A 15,596-nucleotide genomic window follows, 5' to 3' on the forward strand; every position below is an offset into this window, starting at 1 on the left:
CAGCGACTTCCTCCTCTGCCGTTTCGTCATCATCGGTTCTCGTTTGCCTGGCATGAAAGCTGTTGCTGCTGGTACTGCTAGTCTGGCGACGGTGATGATGATGATGATGGTGATGACTATGACCACCGCCTGCACTGCTGGCAGTTTCACTGCGTAAGCTAGTTCGGCTACGGCCCAGGCCATCCGCAAACTTGCGGCTCATGCCCGGCGTCGTACTACGGCTACTGCAGACATGATGATGATGATGATGAGAATGTTTCGACGGTGGATGCTGACCATCGCCGCCGGTGCCATCGTTGTCGTCGTCATCTTCGGCATGCTCGATGCTGACGTACTGCGAGTTGGCAAACGAGTTAGGAGGAGTCGAGGCGGTGCTCTTCAGTCAAGGCCCTGTGTTCTGGCAGACAGGTACTTGCTGATGATGGTGATGAGGCGCACAGGTAGCAGTTCGCATTTGAGTATTTCTTGCGTTTTCGGAACAACGTTCGGATGCAGCTGTTAACGGGGTTAGGCACGCAGAGTCCAAGCAGTCAGCATTCGGGGAGGGCAGAACAGGGGTTGGAAATAGATGAAAAAAATTGGTATAAGTAATTGTATTGAACAAATGTATACAATTCAGATCCGGACTGTTTCCGATCAGCAACGGCGAAAATGCTTCGATAAAAGTAAAGAATTAAGATCGAAACAACGTTGGAAAAAACATGCACAAATCTTGACTACGGGTAAACTAATTTGAAAAATTTATTTTACTCTTCAAGGTAAATAGAGTTTACATGCATCCTAGTATGAAAAATCTCCTGAGACTACAGTTAAATAGTTGGAAACAACTTTTATGTTGATATGAAATGAGACGGGATGTGTAGTAGTGTTGTATTGGCTGTTGTTCCAGTTTATGGGTGTGTGCATGTGTAGGGATCAGTGGTGTGGTGTCTCAAGTCTGTGAGAATTGTTTACCTTTTGTTTTATTCGTGTGTTACAGTATTGTTAGTTTTATAACATTCGACAACAGTTGACATCTTCGTCGATTTCCAAAAATGTTTCTCTTTATTTCCTTCTATAGGACACCACAACTTAATTTTTATCTGATCAAAATCTAATTCAGGAAATGGCCAATTAAAATAAAATTAAATATATATAAATATATAAGCAAAAATTTATATAATTAAATATATAAATATATAAGCAAAAAGCCTTGATGCTACATTCCGATTCGAAACTCGACCTTCTGTTTATTATACACAGACTTCGCAGCCAACTGTTAAGTGTACAGGACAATTGCGGGGCTAGCGCTACGATCCTACTGACACTAACAGTCTCTCCCGAGCCGAGATTCGAACCTACGACTACTGGCTTGTATGGCTAGCATCGTACCTCGAGACCAGCTGGGAGAGTTAATAACTAAATCTGTACACGCAAAACTTTTCCTTATTACCTTAGAAGCAATAGCGGAAAATTGCCTTTAAGGTAACAAACCTATTACTAAAAAGGCAATAAAATTCTTCCCCAGTAAAGTAACAACACATACTGTCATATATTTAGCACGTGTTACGGGAGTACGACCATCTAATAATGGTCGTGCAACTACATGCAAGATTTTTTCTGTCATAAACTGTTCCCTTTCCATCTCAAGTTAAAAAAAAAAAATCACACACCGTCGCATATGTTGCACATGTTACAAGTTTCTTCAATCTCCAATTCATCCGGTGAGCGTGTATTAGTTCGCTCGTTGTATGCATACGGAGTAGAGGAAGAATATGACAAGAGCTGCCAAGCAGCATTTTCCCCGTCATAGAGTATGCAAACGTTGATGATTTCAAAGACTTGAAATGCGTCTTTAAATGACATCACGATCTGTAAACTGCGTTAGAGAAAAACAAAAACATTCGCTTTCTTGCAAGCTATTCAAAACAAATACTCATTGGTTCATGGAAACTCATTTGCACCTGTTTGAAAATACAAAACTCGTGCCCATCCAGAACAATATTCGCAACTTCGGCAACTCTGTTCAGACAGTATAACATATTTTCATTTCATGTAAACACTGGGGGACGAAACGAAAGTGTTTCTAATTAGATATTTGAGGTTGACGGGTGAGATTCTCATTATGTGGGGATGAAGGGAAGCAAAAATGAATCTGATCGTTGCATCAATACAAATGCAGCGAGTGAAGTCTTGCTAACACATGCATTGCGGTGCTTGGCTGTATGTTCTCCTGCAGAAACACATACAAGCGTGTGCCCGTCATAATTTTTGTTACTTTTCGGTTATTACTATTTGTGTATAATGCGCAGTCATAAGACACAATAAGTAATAAAAAATTGCCCTAAAGTAATAAAATGTTCCCCGTTTGCGTTGGGTGTATATAAGAGGTTTTACCGCTGGCCTAATGTTTTACTTAAAAGAAAGATAGCCTGCGTGTCATATAATAATGAAAGAGAAATGTCTTTGTGTTTGATATTCTCGAAGCTCTATTGATTTGTACATAATCAATCATCCAGCGAAATAGGTTAATGACAAAACATGAACTTTTTCGATTCAAATTAAACATTGTATATATTTCCTCTATTAAACTTACACAAAGTTTAATCGAAATTGAAATTGTTCGTTCGAAATTAAACGATTTTCAAAGGTTAAAAGTATAAAAGTTTAAAATTTCAAACATCCCGCACCAATTGTCAGGAACGCTGAACTATATACCAGATTTTAGAAGTTAAACACAAAATGTTAAAGTAACTAAATACTAGAGTGTTTAAATTTCAAAATGTCAAATATCGAAATACCAAAGTGTCAAAATAACAAACTGTCAGAATAAATGTCAAATTATCAACATCAAATCTCGACTCGCATGTCAAAAGGACATGAGAGTTGACAAAAAAAAATTAATTTTGAGAATAATGAAGAAGAAGGCAGGTTGAGAGAGTGTAAGCTACATCAATGACTATCACGTAGCTTTCTCAATACGGGTTGCGTTTTAGTTAGCGAACCTATACATTAGAGAAATGACAAGACACTCACCGTTAAGGCAACTGTCAACATCAAAACGGGCGAGTTGTATCATTTTGCATTGCCGTTATCCGTTTTGATGTTGACAGTTGCCTTAACGGTGAGTGTCTTGTCATTTCTCTAATGTATAGGTTCGCTAGTTTTAGTAGGCTAACAAAATTAAGAGCCAGTTCGCGAGAGGCGCAATCACCTTCCTGAGGGACGTTGTTTTGATGTTCTTCGGTTGAGCTGAAATTTTCAGTGTTTGTTTGTCTATTTAAGGTAGGAAGTTTGGCGAAATTTCATTTTTTTTCATTGAGGTTAAGTGGGGTAAAATGGCCCTTAACCATCTAGTGCCCAAATTAATTTGTAGACAGCATTAAAAACATCTTTGAAGTTCTTATTGAAGCTTTGTAGAGGTTCAATTGAAGACCGTCTAAAGGTGGCACTGAGCACTAGAGGGTTGGAGATGTTATGTCCAAAAACGTTCAAATACCAAAAAGTGCAATAACTCCTGCTAGACTTGATGGATTTTCCTAAAAAATGGTGATATTATTCTGCATTAAGAGAAGGGGGAATAGGGGCATAATGAGCACCCTAACTTGGTGGCTGATTTAAGCATGGAAAACGACAAAAAGTTTAAGCTGTTTCCAGTGCAAAAGTATTATACTATAATTAAAAATACACTATTCACAAATTGAAAAGTTTATCGTATAATGGTGAAAACCACAAATTAGATTCATGCATCAATAACTAGCAATCAGTCGATGTGTGGGGCACAATGAGCACCCTACTGGGGTATAATGAGCACCCACGGGGTATAATGAGCACTCTTATAGAACATATCTTGAAACTGTGTAAAAGTACAACTAATGGGCCAACGTTTGTCGCGAGATGCCGTGATACTTGGCGGCTTGTTTAGTGAATGTCCCTTCGCGCCTTATGGTGGCCAATTCTGCCTGCAGTCCCTTTTTCTGGCCGATTCGGTCTCCGAGATTTTCTAATATATGTTCGCACCATCACTGTAAACAAACACTGACTATGGAAACAGACAAACCCACAAGTCTACTGAGATGAATTTCAGGTAAGTTTATGTGACAAGGTGTGCTCATTTCACCCCACCTAAGAGTGAACATTTCGCCCCTATCGAATTAGTCAAAGTTAACATGAGATTTTAATACTAATTATAGCTTAAAATCAAAACTTCAATGCTGGTGAAATTTGGGGTACGACCCATACGTCATATTGATGTGTCTACATACTTATTTTGTAGTGCGCAATAATAATAATTTTTCCAACATCCGGGAACCAAGTTGATTTTTCCAATATATTTCCATATTTTAAACAGACAAATCACTTTTGTTCTACATAAAGAGATACTGTAGTAACTACGGAAGAGTTCCAGTTCGCATTAAAGAGAGGTGCCCATTTCGTCCCGTGTGCTCATTATGCCCCTAATTCCCCTAATATATGGCAAATAGGTAACATGACGAAAAAAAATGCATTTTTCTTTTAAAAATTGTCAATTTTCAGAGTCACTCTACTCTTCTCAACATCGCTAGAAAAAATATCTGAATATAGCGTTTTGTAGGGTAACTCAAGGGCTTTAATATCATTTGTAAGTCAAGTGCGCCAAATAGGGTAAAACGGCCCTAGAAGGTTTTTTTTCAAAAACCATCAAAATCACTAGAATTACAATATTTCCTGCCGGATTTAACACCGTGAAAATCACCAAAACTGCAATAACTCGGGTTAGACTTGCTAGATTTGCTCTAGGTTAATAAGAACATAAGGGCAAGGTGACAAAAGTGACAAAAAATTTTACATGACGAAAAAAATTGATTTTTCAGAAAATACTTGGCGACTTTTACGGTGCTGTTTTCTCTGCCGAAAAGGTTCAGAACCTGAATGTAGCGGTTTATAAGACAACTAACGAGCTTTTATTTGATATCAAATCCAGATGCATCATTTAAAAACTAACTAAAAAGAACTAAAATTTTTCTTGACTCAAGTTTCAAGAGAAGCATCAAACAAGGTAAATATATTATCGATATGACGAAATTAAATAAATTGTGAAAATAAATATTCCCAACCGAGTTCCTACTTGACGGCGGAGCAAATAAAATCATTATTTGCACGATTTTCTATAATATTTACTAAGCGGCAAAACTTAGCGTAAAGCAAGATGGTTCATTAATGAACGTTGAAGAACATCATGAGTATAAATTGGTGAGCATTAGTGTTCGAAGTCGTATTTTTAAATGATTGTTTATTTTTATTGATATAACAGCAATCAGGGTAACAAGTTTTTTTTGGCCCACTCTGGAAAAAAAAAGCGAAGAATGCGGGGAATGGGACCGATGACAATAAATTTTTAAGCAAATCTGAACTAAAAAGATGAACATGAAACTCAAAGTATAACTTACTTCATTTGCTTCAACAAAACTCGGAACATTGAAGTCTTCCAGCAACCATCATATCTATAATATCTTTTACCCTGTTTGACGCTTTTGGTGAAAGTGTCGAGTGAAAAAGTCTTGAGTTTTGAGTGTTTAGTGAAAAAGTCAAGAAAAATTTCAGTTCGTATTAGTCAGGATTTGAAATCATATAAAAGCTTTTTAATTGTTTTCTGAAATGCTAATCTCGGGTTCGCCAGGTATTTTCCAAGAAAAAAAATTTTTTTTCGTCCTGTAAATTTATTTGTCACTCATGTCATTTTGCCTTTAAACTTCTTATTTAACTAGAGTGATAATCTAAATTTTGAGCAGATATATCAAGTCTAACCCGAGCTCTAGCAGTTTTAGTGATTTTGGCGGCATTTCGGGATAGAAGGTCTTCAACGAACGTTTTACCCTAAATAGATTATCTTTTGGTAAAGTAGGTAGTTCTGGTTAGGTAGAGTGATTATTCAAATTTTCAGCAAAATCTATAAAGTCTAGCAGGAATTATTGTGATTTTAGTGATTTTGACAGTTTTTGAAAAAAAAAAACATTCTTGGGTCGTTTTACCCCATTTGGCACACTTGTCTTATACACGAAATAAAAGCTCTTGAGTTGCTTTACAAAACGCTATATTCCGATATTTTTTGATATTTTTTGCGATGTTTAGAAGAGTAGGAAGACCCTGAAAATTGAAAATTTTTAAAAGAAAAATGCATATTTTTCGTCATGTTACCTATTTGCCATATATCCACTGCATATATGATCAGCCCTTGCAACGTAATACTGTTGTTACTAACCTCGGTGTTGTTTTGGCTAATCAGCTCACGTTCCGACAGCACTATGAAATGATCATCAATAAAGGTATTCGACAGCTAGGATTCATTCTAAAAATTGAGAAAAGAATTTCAAGATCCAGGTAAATGGCGCACCCTTTTCTGCTCGCTGGTGCGACCAATATTAGAAACCAGCTGTGTTGTTTGGGATCCACACTTTGGATTTTGATCCAATCGACCATGTGCACACCGCTCCTTCAATGACTTTCAAAATCCTGCTGGGCGATTATGACTGCCCTGAAATACTTTCGTCGCTTAACTTGCACTGTGTTTCGTTGAGATCATCACCGCTTGATTTTATATATGTTGGATCATCGACATTTTTCGGTGAAAAGTAGACTTAAAAAGCAATTATTTCCGAACGTTCTAGGATCTAGAAACGTCGGTATAACCTAGATTGTTTAGCAAAACCCGCTGAGGATGACCGAAAAAAAATTGTAATAAAGTAGGTCGAAACGTTCGGAAATAATTGCTTTTTAAGTCTACTTTTCACCGAAAAATGTCGATGATCCAACATATATATAACTTGCACTGTCCAGCCCGACCTCAACGACATCAACAACTGCTGCGTTTTGGGACTCACCGTACTACCTACGGCTCGCATGAACCAGTTCGACATATGGCCAGAGTTTATGACCATCGTCAGGATTTGAACTTTCAAATGTGAATAGTAGGGTGCCAGCCAAAATGGTCATCTCGAATTTCAAAAAAAAAAAACCCTATACAAAATGTTCACCTGCTCGAAAAAACACCCTGTGCAAAGTTTCAACTCAATCGGACCTTAAATGGGGTGACGCAAAGCGATTGAAGTTTAACTTTTTTGACAACCGAAAAATCAATCAATCACGTGAAATTTCGGTTTTCGAAATTTTTTTTTGATGCCAAATGACTTAAAAACGCATGAAACGTCGAGAATAGGTGTCATCTGAGAATTTTTTTTTGCAAAAGTTTACTCTCTGGGACTTAGTCGTTTTTTCAATTGTGGAAGGTGGAGTTCAAAATGTTTAGAATTTATCTTTTGAAATTGATCACTAGTCTCTCGAAATAGCTTGTATAATGATATACACTATAACTAGCATCGAATACATTATGTTTCATTAGGGTGGTTCATTTATTCGACATAGGGTGGTTCATAATATTGTGAAAAATGGGTATAAAATAAAAAAAAAAGCACTTCGGTTCGTTTGATTGGTGTGATGTCTTCGACAAAGTTGTAGATAATAATTCTGTCTTTTCTTAAAAAATTATTTATTCAAAAAAAAGTTAAAAGAAAGATTAAAAATTAATTATTCAAAAACTTGAAAACTTGATTTTTTTAATAAAATCTAAAAAAGATTACCAAAACAATGAAGCCAGTCCGATCATTTATAAATCAAGAAAAATAAGTTATCATTTTTTGAAAAAAAAAAATATTAAAAAAAAATATTTTCAATTATTTGTATTAAAAGGCATTTTTTTTTTGAGGACAAAATATTATCTACAACTTTGCCGAAGCCACTATGACGTTTCGATTGTAGACATATTTTTAATTTCCAATAGAGCACTCTATCAGGAATTAAAAATATTTCTACAGTCAAAACGGTTTATTTGATTGGCCACCTACACTAGGCAAAGTAGTAAATAATAACTTTGTTCTTCCAAAAAAAATGTACCCTGTGAAAAATGAATAATTTAAAAAATATTATATCTTTTTTTTCTGATTTCTCCATGGCCGGTTTCGTTGTTCAAGTAAACTTTCGTAGTTTTTATGAAAAAAAAATCAGTTTTTTTTAAATGGGCAGTTTTGGATAATTAATTTAGAACTTTTTTTTAATTTTTTTTTCAAAAATTATTAATTTATTCTTAGAGTGAATATTTCTTTTTTTTTGAAAAACAAAACTATTATCTACAACTTTGCCGAAGTTGTCACACCGCTCAAACGAACCGTGTTGGCGGAATAGCATTTTTCAATAGCTTTTCAAAAATGAGTTGTGTTTCAAAAAATTGAACCAATAGCACAAAATGGCATCTTTTGCCTATAAAAACGTCTATGCAAAGTTTCAGCCAATGGGCACGTTCACGTTCTGATGATGTAAACTTGACAGAAAATGTATGGTCGAACTGTCAAAACGACGCCAACCCAGAAAGAACGAGTCAATTGTGTTGCGTATCTGATTGAGAACCTTATACTCTCAATATCACTGAATAACATCGATACAGTCTTTTGTCCGATTATATAAGCCAGAGCACTGTGTGTTTAATCAAGTGTTGGCAAAGGACATTATTGTAGTAAATAAAACGAATAAATTGTCTGGTACAACATTCGAAAGAACAAGTACAAGTGTCTTAGAGAGTAGATTTTCAAACAAAGTAAAATAAAACATATTTCATCAGTTTCCTCCGTTTATGAACTTTTGAGAAATTGAAAACATGTTTCAAATATTCAAAATCCATGTACCTCCCGTGTGTGATTTTGCAAATGACATGAAAGCATTCACGAGACACAATCTTAATTTTGCTTGAGATAATTTTTTTTTGCATAGAGTAGTTTTTTGATAGATTTTGTAAATTTGTTTTGTAATATCATGCCATTTTACTTATAATTTTTCCAATTCAACATTGCCACCCTAACGACAATGATATAATAAATATTATATTTTCAGGAATTTTTCTATTAGTATTCAGTGAAAAGTGATTTTTTTCATTTTATACTCATTTTTACACAATATTATGAACTACCCCATGTCGAATAAATGAACCACCCTAATGAAACATAATGTATTTGATGCTGGTTATAGTGTATATCATTATTCAAGCTATTTCGAGGGACTAGTGATCAATTTCAAAAGATAAATTCTAAACATTTTGAACTCCATCTTCCACAATTGAAAGAAACGACCAGTCCCAGAGAGTAAATTTTTGCAAAAAAAAATTTTTTTCAGTTGACACCAATTCTCGACGTTCCATGCGTTTTGAAGACATTTGGAATCAAAAAAAAATATTCGAAAACTGAAATTTCACGTACCCCCCCACCTTGGGTGATTTTTCGGTTTTCAAAAAAGTCAAACTTCAATCGCTTTGCGCCACCCCATTTTAGGTCCGATTGAGCTGAAAGTTTGCACAGGGTGTTTTTCGAGCAGGTGAACATTTTGTATAGTTTTTTTTTTTATTTTCTGGTCACTTTTTTTTTCATACGATGATTGGCACCTTAGTGAGGGCAATTCTCGCTGAAACCAGGCCACTAGTGACACGAGGTCTTTGAAAATTGATTTTTTTTTTATTTTAGTTCGATTAAACGCAGTAAAAAATTAATAACTGCACATAAATTTGTTCCATTTGGTGGATCCCTTGTTCGCCAAGGGGTGAACAAATTTTCAGAAAAGTGAAAATCGAATATTTTTATCAAGCTATATCACAAATATTTGTCCCAAAACCCTCTACAAACAGCATTTCATTATACAGAAAACATCTAGGGCTTTCATGTGAAGTATTCAAAAGTTTGACCGCCATCTTGGATTCGCCGCCATTTTGAATTTTATCATTAAAACGCGTTTTTGAACAGGTTGGAAAATATGCGTTTTAGATACGTATGGCAGATTTCTCTTCATGTAACTAAACAATTCATTGAAGCAACAGTGAACAAGCACATAGTTGTGGTCGAGAACATGTGTTATTATGATTAAACTTTTATGCTCTAACCTCCCATGTTTCAAGCAGTAAATTACAAATGGGCGAATGGTCACCATTTGTCTGACGAAGTATCTTGTCCACTAAAGAAAGTAGTCCATCTATGGCAGTTCTACCCTATCCAAAAAAGTTGTTTATAAAGACCTATTCAAAACATGTACTTCGCGCATACTAAACGATGTGCGTTCAGTGTGCGCTGCGTGGCAAGCAGCGCTTGCTGCTATATCGATCGCGCGGCGCGCGTTGGAAATGTTAAAACTCGGTATAGAAAATTGGCTCGACGGCCATGTTTCTTTCGCGACACACCTGCTTTTTTAAATGTATCTTGTAGATTTTTTCTCAGCTTTCCAATGGTTGTCTCAGAATTAAAATCGGTGATTGCCAACCTGTTCAAAAACGCGTTTTAATGATTAAATTAAAAATGGCGGCGAATCCAACTTCCTACTTTGAAGAGACCAACAAACGCGAAAATTTCAGCGCAATCGGAGAACATCAAAACAACATGCGGTTGCGCCTCTTACGAACTGGTTCTTAATTCTTTTCTAAATGGGTGACCTCAAAGATAACTAGAACAAGATACCTAGCTTCCAAATTTCAATACATTTTGAACACGACCGATTTCCGACGGTTAGTGCTGCCATCTGATAACTTAAATACTCATTAAATTGTCACTATGAGCAAAACCGATTTATCGTGCATATTCCGTCATCGATCGTTGAGCTGATCAAGATTGTATATGAAAAAGGTGTAGCAGTTTGGTCAGCACGACGCTTAAGATAACATGCAGATTATTGATTTGTCGTTTTTTGCACTTAATGCTATTGCCATATTTTTGCACTCCAAAGTACGAAAGAAAAATGTGAAATTGCCTGTCAGAGTGGGGGTTTATTTTGAGGGGTTATATTTATTTCCAGGGCGCATTCTAGCAAAACTTTAGGTTTGATATGTCGCAAGTCAGATTTCAGAACTATTGTGCATATGGTCATGTTCACCGAAGCACCCGATTTTTGCTTTATTCACCTCGGCAAGAGTGGAAAACTTGGCTGTAGAGCGTGCTCATAGCGGTTATCAGGAAGTTCTGATGGTACGCTTTATTTTAAATGATGTGCCGACAATTCTAATTATACACTAGTATAGTTTATCCAAATCTACAACAGAAAACTATTTTGAATCTCTTTTCTTAGAAATAAAATGCAAAAAAAAAGAATTGAGTCTCTGAGGCCGTGGACATACTCTGCCGTAATCTCGCAAACTGACGTAAGCGCCAAAGTGGCCGATTTGTGTTTTTTGCGATTAAATGATAGAACACATCAAACCGGACCTATAGGCACCGAAATTTTATCAAAAGTGCAAAAAATAGCGTCATAAATTCACGAAAACGAAATGACGTATCCGCCATTTCTACTCAACGTGACGTAAATCCAACCCCACTATGTTTGTGATGCTTTTATTGCATTCAACGACTCGCAAATTTAACACAATTTGGCATGTAGATGTTTTTTGGAGCAGGAAATACTTCTATGGTGGTAGGACACCTCGCTCTTCTCTGCAAGAGAAGGGTTCAGTCCAAGTAAAACACATATTTGAAACAATTTTTCCAAAAAAAAAAAAAAAAACAAAATGATCCGAATGATGCCCAGGAGCCAAAAATTGCCCCCAGAGACTATTCTGAATTCTAAGATGCCAACTTCTGGCTTCCTAATAACGGACCAAAATGGCCAAATACCACCCAATATAAGAATTTCCCGAACTAGAATGATACCCAGAGGCCAGACATTAGGCCTTTTGAAATCTAAAATGACGACTTCTGCTCTCTGGAAAACATCCCAAAATCATCGAATACCACTCAATATGGATATTTCCTGAATCAAGATGATGAACAGAAGCCTAGAATTGACCCCAGAGAAGACTGTGTTAATCTCCGACCATGGATTCAGCTTAGCGGGGATGAAATCGAGGAAGTTGGCAAGTGCGTGCACCCAGGCTAACTGGTGATTACCGGGAACGACATTAGCAGAGAAATTCATCGAGGTCCTATGGCGGAAAATCGTGCATTTTTTGGACTCCGGAGGACGCACTGCTCGAATAAAACTCGCCGCGGAACGAAGTTGACAATCACAAAACTTTGATCATACTGTAGCCCTCTAAGGCCACGATGCTTGGTTCATGGTCGTGGACAACTAAAGCGCACTTGATTTTTATACGGAATAAGTGCAGATGGGAGATGGCAGAGGCCACGAATGCTATTTTATTCCAAACTAAATTCATTTCCAAAAAAGTATTCTCGAATCGCGACTATTTGTTGTTTATGTTGTTTATTTGTATAAAATCATCTGACTACACATGGTCTTAATGATCTAATGTAAAGCACATAAAATATCATATTCTGCCTCGAATACGCCGATGGAAGGTTTTTGTTGACACGTTGAAATCAAACAAATGGTAAACATCTTGGAATCGTCGGCTTATACTAATCATAGGGTCGTTGTCGCCATATACAGTGTTCCTAGATGGTTGTCGTAGCCATTGCCTGGACCTTAGAATGCGTTGAGGTGCGTAGATTTGAAGTTGACTAAGCAACACGGGACTGTCGATCTCAGATTGTAAAATTTTAGCTCCAAAAACTGCTTGGTTGGCATTCCGACGATTGGCTGTTTCGATGCCAATTAATGCACATCGATTTTCATAGGAAGGCAAGCCGTGAGGACGCCTCCAGGGAAGATTTCGTAACGCGTGTCGGACAAACTTATGCTGCACTGACTCAATTCTGGCAATCCACACCTCCTCATAGGGCGACCATACAATAGAAGCGAATTCAAGAATGGACCGAACCAAAGAGCAGTACTATGCGCGTAGGCATAGTGGATCGGTGAAGTCAGCAGCAACTTTGGAAATGAAGCCGAGTTGGCGGTTGGCTTTCTCTACTATTGAGGAATAGTGCATTTTTTTTCCAACAGAACACCTAAGTCCTTGATTTGCTCGACTCGATTCAAAATAATTCCGTCGATGGAGTAATTGAACAGAACAGGATTTTTTACTCGCCGATATGATATTACACAGCATTTCGTTATGCTAATCACAAGATGGTTTAGTTGGCACCATTTGGTAAAGCTGTTGAGCATGTCTTGTAGATAGTAACAGTCGTCCAACTTGCGAATGGCGAGGTAAATTTTCAAATCACCCGCATAGATCAGCACACATCAGCTCGGTAGAGCCAGAGAGACATCGTTGAAAAAAAGAGCGAATAAAACTGGTCCCAGATTACTACCTTGAGGAACTGCGGACTGAACGTTGCCGATTCAGCCGATCCTATCTTTACGTATAGCTTTCGGTTTGTCAAGTAGGATTTCAACCAGTCACATAGTCTACCCGAGAAGCCGAGACGTCGAAATTTGGCATCCAGTATTTGATGGTCTACCGTGTCAAAAGCAGCTTTAATGTCCGTATATATCGTGTCAATTTGCGCACCACTGTCCATATTGTTTATGCAGAAGGAGGTAAACTCACACAGGTTTGATTCAACAGAACGCTTGGGGAAGAATCCATGTTGAGATGGCGTGATATAGCATTTACATGCTTCAAGAATCGCTTTGTTAAGAATGACCTCAAAGCATTTCGATCCAGCAGACAGTGAAGTTATCCCACGATAATTGGTAATATCCGTTTTGTCTCCTTTTTTGTATACTGGCGTCATGCATGAGCTTTTCCAGATTGTAGGGAACGTTCGACTTTGCAAGGAAAGATTGAAAATTGCTCGCAGAGGTTCAACTAGAACACCAGCGCACTTTTTCAGCACGCATGATGGAATGCCGTCTGGCCCAGCAATGGATGCAGACTTTAACTTCGCTAAAGCCGTTACAACCATATCAGCATTGATAGTGAAAACATCGAAGTCAACAGCATCTACAAGAACATTAGAAGTGGCGTTACTAATATCAGGATCAAGGCGTGTTGTAGCAGAGTTGGAAACATCTCTGAAATGTGATGCGAAAAGTTCGCACTTTTCATCAGCTGACTATTTGCCTGATTATGAAAAAAAAGTTGAGCGACTTGTCGCATACTACGATCGATGTACGTTAATCGGTTGTAGAAACAGTGGAGAAAAAATCGCTGTTTCAACAACAAAACGACGTTGGTAACATAAATTCAGTTATAAACCTTTTTGTACAAATCATACGTTCGGCAATGTTTTGTGATTATACCAATGCATTATGTACAGATCACATTGTTGAAGTTCGTCCTAACAGTTATCATACAAACGTTTTTGGGAAAAGCTTCGTACTGAAAATTTTACTCACTGTCGCATACGTCAGTCTGCGAGATTACGGCAGTACTGGCGCGGTTTGCGTTGCGAATGCAATTCGCCTCGCCGTAGGTTAATGTACAGCTCTACTTAGGGCTGTTCATTTGCCTACGGCAAAGCGAATCACCTTCGCAACGTGAGCCGTACCAGTATGTCCTCGGCCTTATTGTGATATGCGTGGTTAGTATGAGCTACTCCGATACCCATCGCGCGGCGTGCGCGAATATATTGAAACTCGTTACAGAAAATTTGCTCGATTGGCATGTTTTTTTACGTGACACCCCTATTTTATTGAATGTACATTAGGGTGGGGAATCGTTATATGGAAAAAACGAAACTTGATAGCAGAAAGGCAGAACCAAGTTTTTTTTGTTCTATTTGGGGCCCCAAACAATCCTCAATTTATTGGAAGTCGATTGGTTTTGTCTCCGCTTGGCGCATTGCATTTTAAATTTATATGGAGATTTGTATGGAAAAACCAACTTTTTCGCAGTTTCCATTCTAAAGAGCTCAAAGTGGCTCAAATCATAGGTTCCATGACTTCTAATGGTAGGTTTTCTGATGCCTAACAACTTGGCCGAAGACACTAAAGAGCTAGGGTGTGCCAAAAAAATACTACAGTTGTTCAAAGTTGAGTATGTCGAAATTTATGTTGCAAATCATTTTTTCTGCCAACACTGCCAGTGTACCGGCGTTAGTCAGATTTCCATCAAAAGTAACCTCTGAAACACGTTGTAGATTCTATTTGTGTCTAGAATATTGACCTAAATTTGTTTGCTTTGTCCAGCTGAGTGTATAAACTCGTTACGACAAGTTACTTCTGATAGGAATCTTACTGACGCCAGTACATTGGTAATGTTGGCAGAAAACAAGATTTTCTGCATTTAAATCGACATACTCAACTTTGAACAACTATAGCTCTACTTAGGGACGTTCTAGCTCTTCAGTGTCTTCTGCAAAGTTGTTAGGCATCTAAAATACTATACTTTAACATAATGTAGTGCATTATTAGAGCATTATTGAGCTCTCTAGAAAGGTAAATGCAAAAAAGTAGGTTTTCCCATATACATTTTCATACAAATTTGAAATGCAATGCGCCAAGCGGAGACAAAACCAATCGACTTCAGGTAAGTTTAGGGTTGTTTGGGACCCCAAAAGGAACCAAAAAAACTTGGTTCTGGAAAATCGATCATTTTTCCCCACCCTAATGTACATATGAGTCATTCCATATGGAGTGTACATGCCACTTGGACACGACCATCACAGATTTTGTTCAAAGTTGGGGGAATTATTCATCTACTGTCTCTTTGGAAAAATCTCAATTTTGGTGTCGATTGGAATACCCCCCGCTCTCCAGGACCCCCTCTTTAT

The 15,596-nt window shown here is 37.4% G+C and overlaps 1 protein-coding gene across 22 annotated transcripts in view; it reads right to left on the bottom strand.

Annotated features, from left to right (window-relative positions):
- Positions 1 to 216: 216 nt before the first annotated feature.
- LOC129721480 (glucose transporter type 1) overlaps positions 217 to 15,596 on the bottom strand; it is a 551,257-nt gene continuing 535,877 nt past the window's right edge. For 18 of the 22 annotated variants that reach the window (XM_055674088.1, XM_055674089.1, XM_055674092.1 and 15 more), the window contains one exon: positions 237 to 495. In XM_055674088.1, coding sequence (XP_055530063.1) covers positions 383 to 495 — 113 coding nt within the window. In that variant the 3' untranslated portion in view covers positions 237 to 382. Of the gene's footprint in view, positions 496 to 15,596 lie in introns of all 22 variants that reach the window. The other 4 variants (XR_008727400.1, XR_008727398.1, XM_055674105.1 and 1 more) reach the window with 3 other exon arrangements.

Source organism: Wyeomyia smithii, chromosome 2 (assembly GCF_029784165.1).
Source record: "Wyeomyia smithii strain HCP4-BCI-WySm-NY-G18 chromosome 2, ASM2978416v1, whole genome shotgun sequence".
NCBI lineage: Eukaryota > Metazoa > Arthropoda > Insecta > Diptera > Culicidae > Wyeomyia > Wyeomyia smithii.